Consider the following 21,183-nt stretch of genomic DNA (forward strand, 5'->3'; position numbering starts at 1 on the left):
AATGGGAAGAAAAGCTAAATTCCAATTTGAGGTTACTGAAACAAACTGTGTAATTTGGAGGCCGTAGAGACAGCACAGCAGTATAAGGCCTTGGCCCTGTCAGCAGCTGATTCGAGTTTGACCCCAGCACCCCACAGGGCCCCCCGAGCCCTGCCAGGAAGGATGCCTGAGCACAGAGTCAGGAGTCAGTCTTGAGCACCACAGGGTATGGCTCAAAATCTTTTTAAAAACCGTTTTTGAAGAAAGAGAAGCTGTGTGATCTCTTTCTCCTCCAGTTTAGGAAGCCTCTGAATGCCCTGGTTTCCCGAACAACAAAGGAAAGAACAAGGTTGGGGTTTTTCCCTAAGAGATTTTCCCAGGATGCCCTCTGGCTTGTGTGCTGGGGGAAGGAAGCCGCCCACACAGAGATGGTCCCGGCACCAGGGAAAGGGCTGGGCCTGGGCCTGCGCGAAACAAGGGACGTCCAGTGTGAAAGCTGAGGTCACAGACCATCATTCCATCCAGTTAACTAGAAATCTGAGCCTTTTGATTTTTTAATCCCAGACCTGCTGCTTTAGCCATCAGAGACAGGCAGCTGAAAACAACATGTCTCGCAGGCTCAGGTTGGAGTTAGAAACTTCTGGAACATTCTGCCCACCTTTGTCAGAGCGAAGGCCACGGTCCCATCATCCTCAGTGGAGAGATCAAGCAGCTTCTGGTAAAACGCTTCATTATAAGGCCCGTCTATCTGCAACGCTTCTCTGCACGAGAGAGACACATGGGGGAAAGCAGTGACAAGCGTGCCTGGGCCATGTTCCCGAGACGGCCAACAACCACAGACACACATCTGGCCTGAGGGGCACCGCCAGGCCCACCGCCTCCCAGGGCTAACCTCCTTCCCACAGAGTCAGAGTTTCCAGCAGGACGAGGCCCAGCCAAGACCCAGGCCGGGGTTGCTAAGGACGGGACGAGGCGGGGAGGGAGACGCAGCAGCCCCCCCCACCCCCGCTGCCCGGCCTGGGTGTGGAAAACAGTGACCCCCGACTCAGGAGACGGGCGGGCGGAGTGTAGGCAGCGGCACAGGGCTGGCAGGCGCCGCCTGGCTGGAGCAGCACAGAGGCCATGGAGCACCACTGCCCCCTGCAGGCTCTGCCTGGACACAGCACACGGAACCACCGGCCTGTGGGAATGGCCTGGGGGTCTCCTGGTCACTGGATCCCTGGTGAGCCCGGGCAAGGGCCCTCCCTCCTGAAAGGCCTCTGCCACCCGACTCCGGGCACAGCCCTCGCCCAAGGCCATTCCTCGGGAGCACGGGTCTCACCTCTCCTCGGGAAACTCCTCCAGGTACCGCTCCACCCGCCTGTACAGAGGGTAGAGGCCTTCGATGTCCAGCAGGTCCAACATCTGCACCTGGAGAGTTTTGTACAGAAGACAGCCCTTCGGTAACCCCGAGTGCTCGGGGGAGTGTTTTCCTACCAGGGAAAAGGAGAGGTTTTACTGGCACGGCAGGAAGAAAGTGGCGGGGCAGGGTGGGGAGTGAGGGGCGCGCGGCCCTGCTCCGAGCCTCTTCACCCTCTGCAGCAGCCCCCACTATCACCTCAGCCCAGCACGAGGGGTGGGCAAAGCGCACGGCCCCCAGGGTTACGTGGGGCCTCTGATCCGGCAGGGGACCGTCCCACAGGGGCCTTGTGGGGTCAGGGCCCATTAGCACTGACCACAGCCAGACTGCAAGTGAGGAGCAGGACGGGCCCGAGGGCCAGCCCGGAGAGCAGAGGCGCCGGACAGCAGACCCGGGGCAGGGCCGCTCAGAGCTCGGGGAGGCGCCTGCTGAGTCTGCGGCCGAGTGTGAACGGGACACACGTGAGCAGGGGCAGCCGGCGCCAGCTCGGGCAGGGAAGGTGAGAATGGGACCCGCCCTGACGGGTGACTCCCAGCCTGGCCGCGTTCTTCCCAACACCATTTCTACACTTGACAAGCACTCGGGGGCCCAAAAGAGGGATGTAACTTCATCAGAATGTTAGGAATAATCGTGTCTTTGGCCCCAAGGAAACCCGATAAAAATTGATTTGTCTAAGAAAATCTCAGCAGAGACAGAGGGTCGGTGACGATGTCTGGGCAGCAAGGGTTCACCTTGCTAAAGGAGAGTGACACCTGAGAGGTGCCGAGGACAGAGGGCCACAGCCCCCACACCCATGGCACAGCCACACCTGAGGGCTAATGGAGCACCAAAGGGGGAGTCAAACAAAAACTCTCGAGTTGGTCTTCCCAACTTGCTGTGGGCACACAGCAGGACAGGACGTGGCTACAGAGTCCAGTGGGAGGTAAGAAGATTGAGAGGGGGCTGGAGCAATGGGACAGTGGGGAGGGCACTTGCCTTGCACAAAGCCGACCCGGGACCAACCCTCAGAATCCTATTTGGTCCTCAGGGCACTGCCAGGAGTGATCCCTGAGTGCAGAGCCAGGAATAACCCCTGAGCACTGGCAGGTGTGGCCAAAACACAGAAGAAGAAAGAAAAGGAAAGGTGCGAGGGAGGAGCAGCCCGGACACCCGCAGCAAAGTTTCAGATGACTGCCGCGCTGTGCCGTCACAAGTCCCCCAGGTCACAGCCAGAGCTTGGGGTCTGAAGGGAGGCAGTCCGTGTCCACACATCCCTCTGCACAGCACTGCCACCAAGAGGCTGGCCCTGTGGGTCAGCCTGGGTCCCGAGCCATGCACGGTCAGAGTGCACGGGGACACGAAGGTGTCGAGAAGACACACGGCAAATCCCAGAGGACGTGGGCACAGGGGACCTCAGAGCAAGCCTGCCACACCAGAGGCAGCATGCCTACCCTGCATGTGAGGGGCCCTGGGCTCGGCCCCCAGCACTCCCGGGTGGTGGAAAAAAACCCGTAAGCCCTCAAGCGCTTCACACGAGAAAGCCAGAGAGAGAAGGAAACGGGTGGCCTGGTTTGGGGGGTCCCAATGAGGCCCCGAGGCCAGGAGCAGCGGCCCCGGCCCTTGTCTCCACACCCGAGCCCAGGCCTACCTTGGCGGCGCAGGCCCCTGCCGAACGGGCTGGCTTCACACACGCTCGGGCCCCGCGGCCCGGGACCCGGCCAGAGCGGGCCGCGCCGGCCCTTGTCGGAGCCGCTGAGCAGCACCCGCGTGATGACGCGCACCAGCTCCCGGATCACGGCCCGCGTGCAGTGCGGCCCGCCCGCCAGCCCGTTGGACGGGAAGAAGAAGGGCTTCAGGTGGTGGGCCAGCTCGCTCCAGTCGGCCACGGGGCTGCGCGAGTCTCGGCAGCCGTAAATCAGCTCGCCATTCTACGGGAGGGAGAGGCGGGAGGGAGAGGGGTCAGGCTGGCCAAGACCCCGCCACCCCCAGCCTGCTGGGCGGAGGAGCCCACAGTTCACACTGTCCTCCAGCTGGGTCCCCGGGACACGGTGACCCACCAGGGAGCCTGACCACCACAGCCTGCCGCTGACCCTCAGGCAAATCCCCCTGGAAAGCGAACAGGAGGAAAATCCTCCCAACTAAGAGGCAGAGTGTAGGCCCGACCTGCGGACACTCAGCCCACCTGTGGCCTGGCGCAACTCAGCCACGGACGGGCCCCAGAGACCCACCCCGCAGCCAAAGGCCACTGAGGGCTAAACGGTGCCGGCTGGGCCCTGAGCCGAGCGGACAAAACTTCTGGGCAAGCAGAACATGGCAGGCCAGCAGCACCGGAGAGGGGCAGGCCGGGTGCAGGCTTGCCGGGGGGGGTTGGGGAGGGGAGGTCGCCAGGTCATTGGTGGGCCAGTCTTGGTCTTGTTTTGTTGGGGGGCCTACACCCAACGAGGCTCAGAGCTTACTCCTGGCTCTGCACTCAGGATCACTTCTGGTGGTGCTCAGGGGATCACAGCTGGGTCTGCTGGCCTACCTACAGCTCGGGGCAAGTCTGTCTTTAGGCAAAGCCTTCCTCCTGCCTTCCGAAACCAAGTCCAACAAGCAGACTCGAACATTCCTCATGCATCTCAGGACAGGGACAGAGGGAGGGGTGAGGCAAGGAGGGGAAGCCAGGGGGCCCCAGAGCACATGCTCACAAGCCCTAACCCTGCTCATCTCCCCTTGCCCGAGGCCTGCATCAGGGAGCCAGGAGAGACTGAAAGGCACCTCGCCAAAGGGCAAATGTCGGCGATATAATCGGTCGCCAAGGTGCGGGGACATGGAACGCGCCACACACTGACAAGGCGTTGCACCTTCTCGGCTTCCCTGGGCACGCTGGGAGGCAGCAGGCACAGGGTACCCCAGCCCCACCCCAAGTCGCAGCCTCTGATCCCAAATCAAGCACAGGGGCCGAGAAGATGCAGGGCGGGCCGGGACGCAGCGGCCTGAGGGAGGCCCCCGACCTCAGGAGCCGCAGGGTGCTCTGCCCCGGACCCTGGGCTCACAGGAGGTGACCTGGAGGACAGGCCGGGACAAGGACCACACAGCCGTGCAGAGGCCGCCTCAGCCCACGCAGCCCCACCTGCCGGGCCCCGGAGACCCGAGAGCAGGCCGGGGGCCACCGTGCCCACGTGGCGCCTGGCCGGAAGCCACTCTTACCTTAAATATCTTTAAGTTGTTCTGCGCCTCCTGTAACAGGCTCTTCAAGGCAAAGTGCATTCTCTGTTTGTTTCTGCAAGCAAAAGGGTCCTGCATGGAGTCACCGGCTACCTTCCCGTCCCCGGCCGTCACACGCCTGAGGACCAGGGACAGGCCCAGAGGCAACAATCCAAGAGCTCCCAGGACGCCTCTGCTGGACCGAGTCCCCGGCCCAAGCCGAGGCCCCACTCGTCCATGGGGGAAAGGGGGGCTGGGCCCTTCCTCCACTCCCTGGTCCAAGGCCAACACGGTCCTGGGGCAGGCCCTGCCCTTGGGAGACAGGACAGTGCTCTGGGCACTTAGCCGGCAGGTAGGACGGCTCCGGTGCAGGAGGAAGTCCAGGACCCAGCCTGCCCCCCCGCCCTCACTCTCCCCGCCAGCTTCCCAAGGGGCACGAGTAGTCGCCGCCTCAGGTTTGCTTTTATCAGCCCACAGTGGCGAAGTCTCCCTGCCAGGCAGCGTCAGCCGGGGCATCTGTCCGTGACCTTGGTCCCTGCCCCCCCACCTCACAGAGACTCCCCCCACCCTGTGGAAGGAAGGAAAGGCGGCTGCACCTCTTACCCTGAGTAGAGGTCGAGGGGGCAGTACTTGCTGACCTGTTTCCACTTCCCGTTTGCCACCTGTAAGGAGGTACCAGGAGCTGTCAGTGACCACATGGGACAGTCCTAACTCAAACAGCAGCAGAGCCAGGGGGCTGTGGGATGAGGACCCCCGCCCCCACTACAAGGACACCCACCAGCTCCCACCAGTGCGAGGCGGTAGAGATGACATCGTATCACGGGCCGAGTGGGAAGCCCAGTGCCTGGCCCCGGCCGGCCCCAACCCGAGCACCCACCAGTCCAGCCGCTATACTCCAGTGCCCTGGCGAGAAAGGGCCGGGCACATGCACTGTGCGCCGGAATGTCCTCCTTTCCCCGCCCCTGCCACCCCTGCACTGCAGTCTTAAGTATCCCACCGGGACCAACCCTCAGGCACCACCAAGCATGGCACCCAAATCAAAAACAAACTTGTCTCCCCAGCCCCCCAAAAACGACATGTCTCAAGTTTGGGAATCAGATTTAACATTCTATCCACAATTTCACGGTATCTGTCAAGAACCTGCAGGTTTCCGGAAAGACTTTAAATACAAGTATTCTCTGACTTGGAAAATCTATGAGGAACTACACAGTCAAGACTTCACTGCTGGGGCGAGAGAGACAGCACAGTGGCAGGGCATTTGCCTTGCACGCCACCAACCTGGGGTCCACCCCCAGCATCCCACAGGTCCTCTGAGCACACCAGGAGTGATTCCTGAGTGCAGGGCCAGGAGGAAGCCCTGAGCATTGTTGAGGAGTAAGTCCTGAGCACTGCAGGGTGTGGCCCCCAAATCAGAAGTAAGTAAATAAATAAAAATAAAAGTACCCACATTCCCAGCAGCATCTTATTACGGACAGCAGCCAAAAGGTACAGGCCACAAAGGCGTCCATGGAGGATGGCCTCGGAGAAACAAATGGAGCTGTGTCGCATTCACTTTAATAAGGAAAGGAACTCCACCAACACTACAACATGGGCGGGACTCACGGGCACTGAGCTACATGAAACAGCAGTCCCAGGAGAGACAGTGACTGCAGTCACACAGCTGTGACAGACTCGCAGACTCACAGCTGTCAGCTGCGACAGAGGCTACGCAGCAATGCTGAGGTGCTAGGCAGGTTCAGAGTTTTGGTGCTACGAGATGAAAACGGGCAACGGGTAATGGTGCAAAATATAAACAGACCTAATAGCTAAGAGCTGCACATGATGGTTAAAGTGACAAATTTTCTGCTATGTCTTTCACAACTGTATTATGTGGGGACCAGGGCACATACATGACATGAGGGGACCCTGGTGTGATCCCCGTGCACAGACCACACACACATACACATACCTGGATCACCCCGGGGTGGGGTCCCTCTGGCCCAGCAGCCCTGAGCCCCCACACTGCCACCTCAACAGGGGTGGCCTCAGGGGACCCTAAGCACTACTTGAGAACCCCACCCTCACCCTACTGCACCAAAAAAAAGGTAAAAAAAGGAAGAAACAAGTATATCCTAAATGTCCACTTTTGCTTCGACTCTCCTGTAAACTAGACCGCTACACCGCGGCCCGGCCCCGAGCGGCTCCTTCTGCCAGGAAGGTGCCCGGCGGGCAGCTGCCCTCACCTTGAGGTGCTGGTGCATGCAGTACCGGCACACCCTGTGCTTCAGCTCGTGCGTGACATCGCTGGAGAAAGGAATGAACCCACATTTGGGCTGCAAGAGACAAGGGAAGAAGCAAACTGAGGGAGAAATCACAGACCTGTGAAGAAATGCTACGTCCTCACTCACTCTTCCCCCCCGTCATCCCCTCAAACAGTGAAGTGAACACCTCCAACAGCGGTCGGTGGGTTCCTCACCCACTCTCCCCCCGTCATCCCTTCAAATACTCCCCTCTGCAGTTAAGGTGTCCCCGCAACAAGAACACCTGCTAGGGAAAGGACAATGATGACACTGCTGCTGGCTTGGAAAAGCAGCCCATCCGCAGTCGCGACCTCCTGCACTCTGCATCACCGAGAGTGGCGCGCCACAGCGGATGGGGTTTAAATCAGAAGGCATTACAACAATCTTCACACACTTTCCTCTATACAAAACTATCTGTTCTGCTTTAGGGGCATGGCTTGGGATTTGGGGGGAAACATTCGAAACATAGTGGTGGAAAGGTGCAATGGTGGTGGGACTGGTGTTCAACTATTAAATGGAATGAATTATTGTGAACAACTTCATAAAAATAAAATTAAAAAAAAAAAAAGAAAGCCCAGGAACAGAGGCCATGGGATCTCACTAGCCAGTCATGGAAAAGGTGCCGTGGGATCTCTGGGTACTGCAGACCACGTTGCCCATCACACGTGAGCTGAGACACGCCCCTCTGGATGGGCATGTGTGCTCAGGGTCAAGGGTGACTCATACGTCACCATCACAGAGGTTAAGCATAAAGAAACAACAAGGAGCCTAGGATATGTGGGCACAGGAAGCCCAGCTTGTGACATGGAAAAGGAACCCAGTGGAATGGCTTCGAGCGGGCACCATCGGCCCTGGAAGACAACGACAGCTTTTACTACTTCTGCCATAGGACTCCCAGTCAGGGGACATCACAGCCTTGAGTCCATGGGCCCCTGTGGAGGTCTACTGGGTAGGACAGAACCAGGAGACAGGAGACTACTGTGTGTGTGTGTGTGTGTGTGTGTGTGTGTGTGTGTGTGTGTGTGTGTGTGTGTGTGTGTGTGTGTCTATGGGGCAGGGCAGTATCTCTGTCTGGGCATGTCTGGGGTCTATTTGGGGGGGGAGGGGGCGCAGAAATGTGTGTGTGTGTGTGTGTGTGTATCTAGGATTTGTGTGTGTCTGGGATCTGTGTGTATGTGTGTGTCTGGAGGGCTGGAGGGCAGGGGTGTGTGTGTGTGTGTGTGTGTGTGTGTGTGCGCGCGCGCGCCTGGGGTGTGTATGTGCATGTGGTATGCCTGTGTCTCTGGGATGTGTGTGTGGGGGGGGGGGGGACAGCCCCAGTGCGGGGAGTAGTAGTAACAGTACAAAGTGCACTTGCAGCTGATCCACATGCTCCCCAGCCTGCCTCTCACTTCCCCACACGGCCCTCCCCTGGGCAAGGGTCACCTTGATTTCCACACACAGGATCGGCCGGTGCTCTGCGAAGTGGTAGGTCTGGAGTCGGGTTAGGTTGGGCAGGCACAGGGCATAGCCACTGAGGGTGTCCAGGTCCTTATCACAGCGCGATTCTGGGAAGCAGAAGAGGAAGAGAGACTGAGCAGCACAGAGGGTGTGAGGGACAGGGCACAGAGGCAGGGCCAGCCTGGCCAGCAGACGGTGGAGGGGGCAGGGCACAGAGGCAGGGCCAGCCTGGCCAGCAGGGGTGTGAGGGGCAGAGCAGAGGGTCAGTCCCTCTGCACTGGGACAGCATGTGGGGGAGCACCGCAGTCCACGGGCCCAAGCCCCCGGGAAGCCTGTTCACCCCAGGAGAGGGAAACCCCCCTAGGAATCCCCCATGCTTGTTCTCATATCTGATGGGAGGATGGAGGCTCCGCGTGAACCCAAGGAAAGTCGCCTGCCTGGTCCAGAGGCCAGGACATGCCTGCCTAGTCCTGGGCAGCGACAGGCCACAGCCACAGACCCCGAGGGACATTCAGCAACGGAGGAGCACCTTGGCCGCCCCCAACATCTTGCGGGAAGTGAGGGCATCCTCAGGCACTGCAGCCACTGGGCGGTACCCTCCCCAGGGCTCAGGAGGGCAGCATCCCCCGGCTCCCCCTCCACAGGTGCCCGCAGGTACAGTGGCCTGGGTACGGGCCCGGCATCCTCGACTCGGGCTGCAAGAGGCCCAGGAGCACGGCAGCAGCAGGCTCCAAGTGAGGAGCTGGGAGCGGGCCCTGGAAGGCACCATGTGTGACCAAACGAAAGCAGGAAAAAAATCACTGCGGCCAAAAGGCTGACCCTGTCCCTCATGCCCGTAGAAGCGGGCACTGCCTGCTGCCGCCATGGAGGCTGTACAGCAGATTCTAGAACAGGTTCAATCTGTCTCTGTAGTGTGAACCTTCTGAGGCCTCCACACAGGAGCCCGGTGCCCACTAGAGGCCAAGAGAGGTCCTGGGGCTGGTAGCACCAGGGGAGTCCGACCCTTCCTCGCCACCAGGGGCCCCTGGAGAAGGAAGGCGCAGACCTGGGCAAAGGAGGAAGGACAAGCGTGCCGTGGAAGAGGCAACAGTGCGTCCAAGGCTCTTACCTGGCCGTTCCGACTGGACCTTGAAACAAAGCTGTTTCACGAAATCTAAAGGCAGCTGTACCACTTCCTGTGAGGACAAACAGGGAATCAGCACTGTGGAAGACTACAGAATTAGACTTTGGAAAATGCTAGGGATGCTAGTACATTTTGTTAGGTGCTTTCTCACATTAAGAAATTATTCGGTCAGGGGGCCGGAGTGATACAGCAGGTAGGGCATTTGCCTTGCATGTGGCCAACCTGGGTTCGACCCCCAATATCCCAAATGGTCCACTGCCAGGAGCAATTCCTGAGTGCAGAGCCAGGAGTAACTCCTGAGTATCGCCGGGTATGATCCAAAAATAAATAAATAAAGTTAAATAAAACCTGGATGTGTTTTTAAAGAAGAAAAAGGAAAAGAAAATTTATTCAGAGGGCCAGAACAATAGCACGCGGTAGGGTGTTTGCCTTGCACATGGCAAACCGGGGTTCGACAACTGGCACCCCATATGGTCCCCCGACCATCACCCAGGAGTAACTCCTGAGTGCAGAGCTAAGAGTAACCCCTGAGCACAGTCAGGTGTGGCCCAAAATCAAAAAAAGAAAAAAATTCAGCAAGTGGGTTTTCAGAATGAAATAATTTAAAGGCACATCCGGATCCAACAGACACTAACATTTCTCCACTCTCTCGGAGGCCTCAGCACAGCATCCCAGAGACAGCCATGCCCCATCTCACTGACCCCTCACAGCCCCCTTCTGTCCTCTTGTGAGTCTGCAAAAGAACAGCCCAAAGCAGTGGACACCCGCACGGGTATCTTCCCCAGGGTCTCCTGGCATCACCTCTGGCCCCACTGCACCCACGCACAGCCAGGGAGCACAGGGGCCAGCACCGAGTGCGTCTGGGCAGCCAACAAAGGAGGGCTTGTCCATTTATTCTGGTCGGGGGCTGCACCCAGTGATGCTCAGTGTTTACTTCTCTGCACTCAGGGTTTACTCATGGCAGGGCTCGGGGGGACCATAAGGGATGCCAGGGACAGAACCCGGGACCACTGTGTGCAAGGCAAGCACCCTTCCCACTGTGCTCTCTCCAGGCCTTAATTGGTATTTTTATTGGAGAAGGGGGTGTGCGGTACTGAGGCTTGAACCCAGGGTCTCACTCACACACCGCAGATGCTCCACAGCTGGCCTAGGATGGAAAATGAAGGGTGACTTCTCTTCACGTCACTGTTTCTCCGCATCTTCCCAACACTAAAGCACTTTAAGAAACGTTGCTCACCATATCCCCATTTCCAGAGCAGCAGAATTCTTTCTGATTTGCAGTAGGGAAATTTGGAGAGGGGTGCAATGTTCTGAGGTGCTCCCAGAGCAGTGCTCAGGGAACCATGTGGAGCTGGGGATAGAACCTGGGGCTCTGACACACAAGGCGGATGCTATGGCCCTTTCGGCTATTGCCCTGGCCCTCAGCCCCTGTCCATTACTCCAATTATTTTGAGGTGGTACTGGGAACTGAGTCCAGGCCTCACGCCCTCTACTTCTGCGCCCCATGCACAGCCCGACAGTAGCAGAAATCTGGCTACTATGAAAATCCCGAGGGGACGCAGCATCAGTCCAGCCCAGACTGGACGCTGGACCCTGCCCTGCCCCCGCCCATGTTGACAGGGCGACAGTACTGGCCTGTCCACACCCACGCTGCCCGCCGCTGCCCTACAGCACCTGCTGTCTGCTATCACCCACCACCCCTCCCCGCCAGCTTATCAGCGAGCCCCTAGGCTTTCATCTACCTAAAAATGCTAGGAACTGATGAGCGAGGAGATCCTAAAAAGCCAATTCTGAATGGCAAACCAATGAAAAATGAATAAGAACTACAAAAATCCCCAAATTTCAACAGGAATCATCTCATGAAAACCCTAGTTCTCACTCCACTTTAAAGAATGCAAAAATTGGGCCAGAACCAAAACAGAAATGACCCTGTCTTGAAGCTCACGGAAGTAGCACAGCACCAGGCTGGCAGTCCCCAGGACCCATGCACCTCACAGCCACTAGGCAAAGTCACAGGGCACGGGCTCCGGGGGGGGGCGGGGGGGCAGTGTGGACAGCAGGGGGAGCCAAGTCCAAGTCCAGTCCTCTGACTCTGACACACCTGCTAAATGCTCAGCCAACTCCACTCACCAACAACTTGACATTCTATTTTCTTTTTGGTCTGGGGGCCACAGCTGGCGATGTTCTGGGCTTACTCCCACTCAGGAACTACTCCTGGCGATGCTTAAAGGGCCCTCCTGGCTCTGCACTCAGGAATCACTGCCGGTGGTGCTCGGGGCAGCATGCAAAGTGCCGGGAACCTAACCCAGGTGGGTAGCACCTGCTGGACCATCACTCTGGCCCCAACTTTACAGTCTTGATGTTCACTTCATCGTGTTTGTACTCCAAATGCAAATAGAAAGTTTACAGTAGAAATTATTTATTTTGGGGGGGGGGTAAAACTCAGGAGGCCTGTGCTATAGCACAGCTGGTAGGGCGTTTGCCTTACACACGGCCAACCCGGGTTCGAATCCCAGCATCCATATGGTCCCCTGAGCACCGCCCGGAGTAATTCCTGAATGCAGAGCCAGGAGTATCCCCTGTGCATTGCCGGGTGTGACCCAAAAAAAAAAAAAAAAGACTCAGGAGGCCTGGGTCCCCCACCCTAATAGTCGACATGGCTGTGTGGTGCCGCTTGGGCCCCGGGTGCTGGGGAGACCTGGGCATCTCGGCAATGCAGAGTGGTCAGAAATGCACCTGGTGATACCCAGGGGGACTGTGTGGTGCCAGGAATCAAACCTGGGTAAAGCCCGTGCGTGGCATGCACCCGAATTGCCATAACTATTTCCAGGCCCTTATCATAAAACTTTTTGGGGGGTGGCGGGGGGGGGGGGCAGGAAAAGGGAGTGGTTTAGGCCACACCTGACGGTGCTCAGCTGCTACTCCTGGCCACACCTGGTGGTGCTCTGGGACCGTATATGGTATCAAGAATCAGCACCTGGGGAGTTGGGTGAGCGCCTTAAGCCCCGTCCTACCTCCCCGGCCCTCTAGAGCAAAGATTTCTACTATTTGGTGCGCCCAGTGATTCCAGCTTCAGACTTGTGACCAGCGTGACCCCCGCCATCTCCCTACCGAGTGGACCAGGCCTACAGAACCCTGCAGGCCCACACCAGCCCCAGAGCGAGACACTCGCTGGGAAGACTCTGCTCACAGGCAGCTGGGAACACAGGGCTCTCTCACTGCAGCGAGACCCACGGCGCCCACGCCACAGCCAGGGCATCTCCCTCCCCGGGGCGGTCAGCGCGGTGCAGAGAAGGGACCACTCTCACAGGCTCCACTCCACGGCCCAGCCAACTCTGCCAGCGGGTCCCGGCCATCCCCAGGTGCATCCCACTTCACCAGGGTGGCAGGGTCCTGACACGGCCGTCAGGGGCACAGCCAGCACCCGAGGAACGAGAACAGCCTCTCCCAGACTATTATCCTGCAACTCCCACGCCGGACAGGCCTAGACCAGCCCCGGCCAGCCAGGCGGGGATGAGACAGGGGGAGCGGGAGCGGGGGGGGGGGGGGGGGGGCCCCCACGGGGCTGGCAGTGTCTGGTTCCAGAGCACAAAGACAGGCACACTCCGGCTCATGTCGAGAGCAGAGCAAACAGGGTCCTACTCATTCTGGTTCTGTTTGAATGCGGCCCTGTGTGGCACAATCAGACAGACCCTCTGTCCCCAGTGCCACTGCAGCCGGCGCGAGAGCGAGCCGTCTCCCAGGACAACCAGCCGCTCAGGAGGACGTGCGGACTGGCTCCCGTGGGGGCTGCACCGTCGTGTGGAGAAAAAGGTGATGGTCGGGCTGTGCCACTGAGTCAGCACCCAACACCAATGCCACGCCAGGCGGGCGAAGCCCCAGGTCATGCCTGGAGGGGACAGCTCAGAGACAGGGGCTCTGAGTTTACACAACTGAAATGCCAGCACGCAGGGCCAGAGCAATGGCACAGCAGGGAGGGCTCCAGCCTCACACACGGCTGACCCAGGTTCAATCCCAGCATCCCGTACGGTCCCCCGAGCACCGCCAGGAGTGATTCCTGAGTGCAGAGTCAGGAGTGACCCCTCGAGCATTGCCGGGTGTGGCCCCCCAAAAAATGTCGGTGAGGGGTCATGCTGGTAGTGGTGTGAGGCCCCAAAGTGGGCGAGACGACAAGCACATCTGTTGTCCCACTGGCCTGGGGTTGCTGGGTGAAACCAGCAGAAATACGGGCTGCTCTGCAGCTCTGCCCCGGGGCACCACAGTCTGTGCAAAGCCCCCCCCCACCCCCCCAGCGGCTGGCTCTCCCCTGATGGACAGCACCAGGTCCTGGGCAGCATCTGGCTATCAGAGACATTCAAAGTCCACTCTGCCGGCCAGTCCTTAAGCATCAAAGCTCATCTTACTCAAGATAGAGAACAGCAAATTCACAACCAGAGACAGTTCTCTCTCTCCTCTCTCTCCCCCTCTCTTATCTTCTCTCCTCTCATCCCTCTCTTGCTCCCTCCCTTCCTCCCTCCCTCTCTTCTCTCTCTAATACAGAGGTTAAGGCACTTGCCTTACACCTGGCTAATCCCAGTTTGCTCCCCAGCACCACACGTGGTCCCCTGAGCACCACTAGGAGTGATCCCTGAGTAGAGCCAAGAGTAAGCCCCTAGCACCACTGGGTGCGACCCTCAAAAACCAAAACCCCCTTGCCACCTCTACTTGCCTCCGTGTCCACGTAACTGAGCTTTCTTGGACCAGGCACTCAGCTGCCTGAAATGCAGCGTCAGCCACACTGCCCACCCGCCACAAGGGGCAGGCCCGCACCACACAGCCACGGCACCCCTGCCGATAACAGTCCTGGCTCCCCCAAACTCCTCTCAAAGCTGCCCACCTATGACAGAGGGTGAGCGCTGTCCCTCAGGCCCAGCGGCCCCACGTGGACATCAGCGGAGCCCCCTCACCAAGAGAGGGTGTCCCCGAGAGGAGTCCCTGACCGGCATGCTTCTCAGCAGGGGATGAACAATCTCTTCCGCACCCCACACCCAGGGCAGCAGAGAAGGAGTAGTTTTAGGTAAACACAAAGTCCAAAACCAGAATGGAGAAGTGCGCCTGGTCAGAACAGATCTGTGATGAGACAGTACAGACTATAAAGACACAAACACTGGGGGCTGGAGTGATAGCACAGCGGGTAGGGCGTTTGCCTTGCACGCGACCGACCCAGGTTCGAATCCCAGCATCCCATATGGTCCCCTGAGCACCACCAGGGGTAATTCCCGAGTGCAGAGCCAGGAGTAACCCCTGTGCATTGCCGGGTGTGACCCAAAAACCAATAAATAAATAAATAAATAAGACACAACACTCACCCCGCAATGGACAGAGTTCTCCCCCAAAAACTCTTTCATGACATTTTTGCCGAAGTCCACGATGTCCTGCAGGTGCCGGAATATTTCTTCTGAAGTCTGCCGGAGTAAGCACAGGGAGCCTGAGGGCAGGGCCCTGGGGCGTCTGGCCCACGAGCCTCCCCCACAGGGTGGCTGCTCGGCGGCCACACAGCAGTCAAGGGGCAGGAGGGCGGGGAGCTCCTTCCCGGGGCCAGACCCGACCCACCTCCCCTTGCCCGGGCCCCAGGCGATGCTGAAAGCTCTGTGTCACCCGCCTCTGTTGGGGCTGACACGTCGCAAGGGGAACAGGGAAGGCCCTTGCTCTGCTCCATGCTCTGAGCGTGGCGACCCAAGTTTAATCCCCAAGGAGTGATCCCTGGGCAGAGCCCTGAGCCCTGGATGTGGCCTCGACACTACCAAACCAAAGAAGAAACCTCATCTGCTTCTGCTGCCCTCCTTGCCCGCCAGGAATATCTCAACCCACACACAAACCGACTTTGCAAAGTCCTCGGGTCTTTAGTAACGCTGAGTCTCTTTACTCTTTCGCCTCTCAACTTAATACCCCACCTCCCTGGCCAGAGGCCCATCAAGAGCAGGTAGCATGAGATTCCTGTAAGATAGGAAGTCAACACATCCCGTCTGCCACAGGGAAGGAGGCTCTCTTGGCTGCTCTCGGGAGAGAGGCTCCCTCCCGGTGCCCTCCTCAGGGGTGTGGCAGGGGACACACACAGTGTGACAGCAGCAGAGAAGTCGCACACACACCCAGTGGCTTCACAGGCTGTGGCCAGAGCCCACAAGAAGCTCTCCGGTTGAGTTCTGTAACACTGGCATCACGCTTTGTGCCATCTAGCTGCCCCCTGCAGATGGCGCCTTGGGAAATTTGAGGAGGGACGGAGAGGCAGGTGGACAGCACTGAACCACCCAGAATGGGGCTCAGCAGCCAAGAGGGGAACCTGGGAGCAGCTAAGTGGAGGCACCACATCACTTCCCGCCTCCATGTGGGCAGGGCAGGACACTCGGGGAAAGGCAACTCATTTCTCTCTGCGCTGACCACTGCACTGGTGTCCCAGCAGCCCCGGGCTCCCCCTCCAACACCCCGCCTGCTCGGGCCTCCCTCTGTCAACACATGGTACCCCCCCACCTCACCTCCCTCTGGCTGTCTCCCAGATTCAAACAGAAAGGATGACTCATCTCTCCTACACCCAGATCTGGCATCCAATGTCCACCCCACCCACTGCCCACTCTGCCTTCCCTTTTTTGGAAGGGAGGAGCCACACCTAGCAGTGCCGCCTTCCGTCCCCTCATACTACCAACAGTCTTCGCCCCAGGCCCCTGCCACAGTCCTCCCCCGCCCTGGGCTAGCTGGTGGACAGTGAGCTGTGGGTAGTCAGTTTGCAGGGATGACTCAACAAACCAAACCCAATGTTCCATCCGAGCGGCCTGCTGGGGCTTGCAGCCCCTGGCTGCTGACTAGTGCCTCCGGACTCCACTAGTCCACTAGTGCCAGGGGCACAACGCCACCAGCCAGCAGGGAAACGGAGGCAGCAGGATACAGTGACGTGGCCGTAGCAAAGCCAGGCCAGGCCTTTGTATCAGACATAAGCAGGGCGCTCAGCACTGGACAGCAGCCCCATGCTCAGGTGAGCATCAGTGACCGATGGTGAGCCCACCATGTCAAAGGTCGGGATTCAGCAGGAAGGGTCAGCATCACTCTCTCTGCCTGGGCTGAGCCCTCTATTCTGTATAACTATTTCAATGGCTGGCGGCAAATGCCCATCTTACCTTTTTCCTGTTTGGAGGAAACTTCAGAAAACGCAGCACCACACAACGCTACGGAGGAGGAAGAAGAGAGTCATTAGCACCTGTCCAGAGCACAGCACAAGACTGGGCGGCTGGGATCCCCAGAGCCCTAGGAAGGGGAGGCCTGGGCGCATGACCCAAGGACGGGGACACACACACACACACACACACACACACACACACACACACACACACACACACACACACACACAAATGCTATGGGGGCTATAATTCAACTTACAAAAAAAATCAAAAAAAAGGTCAGACTCCAGTCATGCAGGTATGGCAGGTACGCAGGAAGGTTCCAGAAGGGACCAGTGGCGGGACTGTGGACAACTCTGATAATAAAGCTGCACCCCTAGGATCTGAGCAACCTGGGCTTGGGATCCCAGGAGTCTGACCTGTCCCCACCACTGCTCCTGGAGCCACACTGTCCAGGACTGACCATGCAGTGTCTCTGGGCAGAGTGACTTCCGCGAGTCGTGTCTGGTGTTCTGTAACACCCATCAGGAGAATGGGAAAGGAAGACAACTCTGACACCAGCACAGGCTCTGCCACAGGAAATGCTTTCGGAGGAGGAGGAGCCCAGGTGATCAGGGAGTGCGGTGCCAACTAGGCACCTTCAGAATCCACTGCCCAAGGAAAGGACAGTGGTGGGCAGGAGGGACACAGGCTCGCAGGGTCGGGAGACAAGAGCTGACCAGAGAAGAGTCACAAGCTGCAGCCGCCGGGCAGGAGTGACAAGACAGCAGGTAGGACACAGGCCTCCCTGCAGCCAATCCAGGCTCTATGCTCAATCCCCACATCCCTTTGGTCCCGCAAGCCCCGCCAGGAGTGATGCCTATGGGTAGAGCCAGGAATAAACCCAGAACAAAGTTGGTATGCCCCCGTCCCCTGCAAAAAAGAAATAGAAAGCTTTTCTTTTGAGGATCTGATTTTCTCAGATTCTCAATGTCAAAGAAATGAATACAACCCTATGATCTGGAACACAGAAATAATGGAAGGATAATATTGATATACAAAATGCACCTTTCTAGACCAGGAGAGCTCCAGAGAAAAAAGGTTCCCGCAAAGCAGATCGGGTGCCCCAGCCCCTACAGCCCCACACAGACAGACAACACACCGGCCCCTCCAGCCCCACACAGACAGACAGACAACACACCGGCCCCTCCAGCCCCACACAGACAGACAACACACCGGCCCCTCCAGCCCCACATAGACAACACACCGGCCCCTCCAGCCCACACAGATAACATGCCATCTCAAAACTGAGACAGACATCACCTCCCGAGGCCACATGACCTGATCTGGGGAATCACAAGCAGGCCCACCTTCCCCATGTCCAGGCAGACATTAGTACCACTTGGCCACGGACGGTTTTCACTCACGGGCTGACGCCAGCATGCACCACCAATGGCTCACATGTGAATGTGACGCAACTAACACAAATGACAGCAGTGACATCAACGTGTTAATCTCGAACTCCATCAAAATAAGCCGCGAACAAAGCAAGCCGTCTCCTGGACGAGGTCCCCCAAACCTACAGCCCCTGAACACATGAGCACTCTTGGCCTGGGCGCCACTGTTCCTTGCTAAAACACGTAAGGTGGTTGTCTGTATCAAGGGAAGCTGCTCGCGTACTGACCCAATTACCCTCCCACACCGGAGACAGCGCAGTCCATGGACATGGAGGGCAACCGGATGCCTGCGCCAGCCACAGCGCCCAGCAACATGTATGCAGGCAAGAAACCAACCAGCCGGCCTCTCCTGGGCCAGGGGAAATATAATGTGAGAGTGGCCTGCACCAAGGGGGACTGGGGTACCACACGATGCCCCCAGGAACCAGAGTGAACAGTAAACCTGGAATGCAGGAGGACCCCGGCACCTCACGCAGTATTGAGCTAAGCAGGAAGTAGCAACTTTCCTCCTAAAAATGAGTGTGGGGCCAAAGAGACAGGGCAGTGGGTCAGGAGCTTGCCCTGTACACACCAGCCCAGGTGTGATCCCCGATACTCAATATGGTCCTCTGAACCTGTGATCCCTGAGCACAAAGGCGTAAGCCCTGAGCATTGCCAAACATGCCCCGCCCCACCCCACCTCACCCCACCCCACCCCTCCAAAAAGAATATGTTAAGCCAGATGTCTTAAAGGTACCCTTTTTTGTTTTTTTTGTTTTGGGGCCACACACAGTGGTACTCTGGGGTTACTCCTTGCTCTGAGCTCAGGGATCACTCCTGGCAGGCTCCGGGGTTCAAATGGATATTGGGGATTAAGCCTTGGTCAGCCGCCTGTGCAAAGCAAGCGCCCCGCCTGCTGTACTGTTGCTTTGGCCTCCTTAAAAGGTTCCTTCTTAAGGGATCAAATATGAGTCAAGTAAATGAAAGAAAGTAGGGCAAGGGAGAGGGGCTGCATGACGTTTCTATACTGCTCTGGGCCAAGACCACCATTTCTGTCCTTAACAAGAGAAACACGAACCAGATGAGAACCATCTATTTCCAAGCTGAGAAAGCCCACCAGCAGGCGCGTGACACACACAAATACACACCAAGCAACCTCAAGAACGCTGGGGCCCGGGAACAGCTCAGTCTTCCGGTGGCTATGTTCCTTAAGAGCATGTGGCTTCGAGTTCGATCCACCACGCCCCACGGGCCGCATGCAGGCCCCTGCGGCTCAGCCTCCTGGGGCTCCAGTGCCACAAGTGTGGGCTTCAGCAAGAACCATTCCCACGTGCATGTGAGCACAAAGTGTGTGACCCCTAAATGCATCACAGCTAAGTGTGACCCCGAGTCACTGTGACAACAAAGGGAAGGGAAGGTGGGAAAAAAATTCAGGAAGTATAATCTGTTGTTTAGGAAAATAGCAAAGAGCTTGGCCAGAGGAACAGGACAGCTGAAGGGCATCCGCCTTGTGCGGGGCTGACCCAGGTCTGATCCCGGACACCACCTGTGCTCCCTACAGGAGTAAGGCCTGAGCACTGCTGGGTATGGTCCCCTCCCTCCCCCACACCCAGAAAAAAAATGCCCCAAAATAAAAACAAAGTAGCAGAGACCACGCATGTGCGGTCAGAGGCCCACAGGCCATGCCCTCGAATCCCTTCTAAGAGCTCACCCAAGGTCATCAAAGTACCAGACCGTGGGCTAAGTCTCTTGCCATCACTGTCCAAGCCAGACAGGGGCTTGGGCCACCGCGTCTGCAGCCTCTGAGAGGCAGGACTGAAGAATGAAGAAGCGGGGAGGCATTTCATGTGAATGTGTAACAAGGATCCTGGACAGGCTGGTGAACAGGCAAAGAAAATACTGAGTGAAAGCACAAAGGCTGGAAAGTGTTCAAGAAAAAGCAGCAGCCAGATGGGACGATACAGAGATGCAGGAAGGCCACGTCAGGAACCAGAGCCCAGGGCCCCACTCTGATGGGTATCTCAGGTCCGGCGGAGGAAGGCCCAGGTGGACTCTGCTGCAAGATGAAGGCGGATGACCTCAGAGCAGCAAGACTGATCGACTATCAAGGTAGAGGGGCGATAAACACAGGAATGTACGGAATCACCTCTCTGACCTTGCCAAGGCTTGCCCAAAAGGCTCCACTGGGAGGCCTCCTACTGAGCAGCAAAGGGCAGGGTGAGTCAGGCTCCCACAGGAACCAAGAGAGGCCAAAAAGCTGGAAGGGGAACAGAATAGTGTAAAACCCCCATCACGGTCAGAACGATCGGACAGCATAGAGGATGCTGACCTTGCACGCAGCTGACCCAGGTTCAATTCCCAGCATCCATCCCATATGGTCCCCCAAACCCCTCCAGGAGTGATCCCTGAGCGCAGAGCAGGAAGCAAGCCTTGAGTGAGCACTGCCAGGTGTAGCCCCAAAACCAAAACATAAAATTAATTAAAAAAAAAAAAAAGATGAGACATGCCCCCGCCCCCACTCCCACCCACCCCAATCAGGAGAGCCCAGGACTAACAGGGAGGTGGCTGGTCGGTGGTTACTTTCTCTCCTGCCCCTGCAAGGTCCAGACTGAGTAGCCACAGATGCCTGCGGTGAGGGCAGGCAGAGAAGTCTCGGGTATTTTGGGGGGCAGGTCGCCTGGATGGGTCCTGGAGGGCTGGAAAAGCAGAAAACTCTAAGGAGAAACCACAGTTCTAAAGACAAGCCACAAGTGCATGGAAACACGGGCCGGTGGTTTCTGCAGCGCCTCCCTCCTCACACACCCCCACAGGGGGTCCAGGCCACAGGATGGTCCAGGCAAGTGACCCCACGCATCCCTCTTCAGCAAACACAGAAGCCTCCCGACTTCCCACGAGCACGACTCTCAGCAGGCTGGGAACGGCCACAGGACCACCACTGTCCTGGCAGGGGTCTGGTGGGGAGAAGAGCGGGGTCGCGCTGCTCTGGAGGCCACACCTGGCCAGGCTCCCTGAAGCTGGCTAGGCAGCACCCCCATTCCCCAGTGGGCCAAAACCACCACAGGGCATGCAGTTCGGAAGCAGCAAGTCCTGACCCACACCTGCTAACTCCAGCCCCAAAAGAACCCAGCGAGAGCTCTTAGAGGAGGTCAGTGCTAGGGGGCTTTGTCTGTTTGGGGACCACACTTGGCGACAGCTCAGGATCACTCCTGGCAGGGCTCAGAAGTCCAAATGTGGT

The 21,183-nt window shown here is 58.0% G+C and overlaps 1 protein-coding gene across 2 annotated transcripts in view; it reads right to left on the bottom strand.

Annotated features, from left to right (window-relative positions):
• The window catches only part of IPPK (inositol-pentakisphosphate 2-kinase), a 37,230-nt gene that overhangs the window by 13,199 nt on the left and 2,848 nt on the right, over window positions 1–21,183 (bottom strand). Inside the window, exons 2-11 of one of the 2 annotated variants that reach the window (XM_055128014.1) lie at window positions 16,534–16,581; window positions 14,734–14,832; window positions 9,371–9,437; window positions 8,248–8,369; window positions 6,766–6,855; window positions 5,147–5,205; window positions 4,547–4,619; window positions 3,006–3,285; window positions 1,301–1,451; window positions 638–740 (exon numbers count right to left, since the gene is read on the bottom strand). In XM_055128014.1, the coding sequence (XP_054983989.1) occupies window positions 638–740; window positions 1,301–1,451; window positions 3,006–3,285; window positions 4,547–4,619; window positions 5,147–5,205; window positions 6,766–6,855; window positions 8,248–8,369; window positions 9,371–9,437; window positions 14,734–14,832; window positions 16,534–16,581 (1,092 nt within the window). The remainder of the gene's footprint in view (window positions 1–637; window positions 741–1,300; window positions 1,452–3,005; window positions 3,286–4,546; window positions 4,620–5,146; window positions 5,206–6,765; window positions 6,856–8,247; window positions 8,370–9,370; window positions 9,438–14,733; window positions 14,833–16,533; window positions 16,582–21,183) is intronic. The other variant, XM_055128015.1, reaches the window with a different exon arrangement.

The sequence above is a fragment of the Sorex araneus genome, chromosome 2 (genome assembly GCF_027595985.1).
Source record: "Sorex araneus isolate mSorAra2 chromosome 2, mSorAra2.pri, whole genome shotgun sequence".
In the NCBI taxonomy this organism is placed as follows: Eukaryota; Metazoa; Chordata; class Mammalia; order Eulipotyphla; family Soricidae; genus Sorex; species Sorex araneus.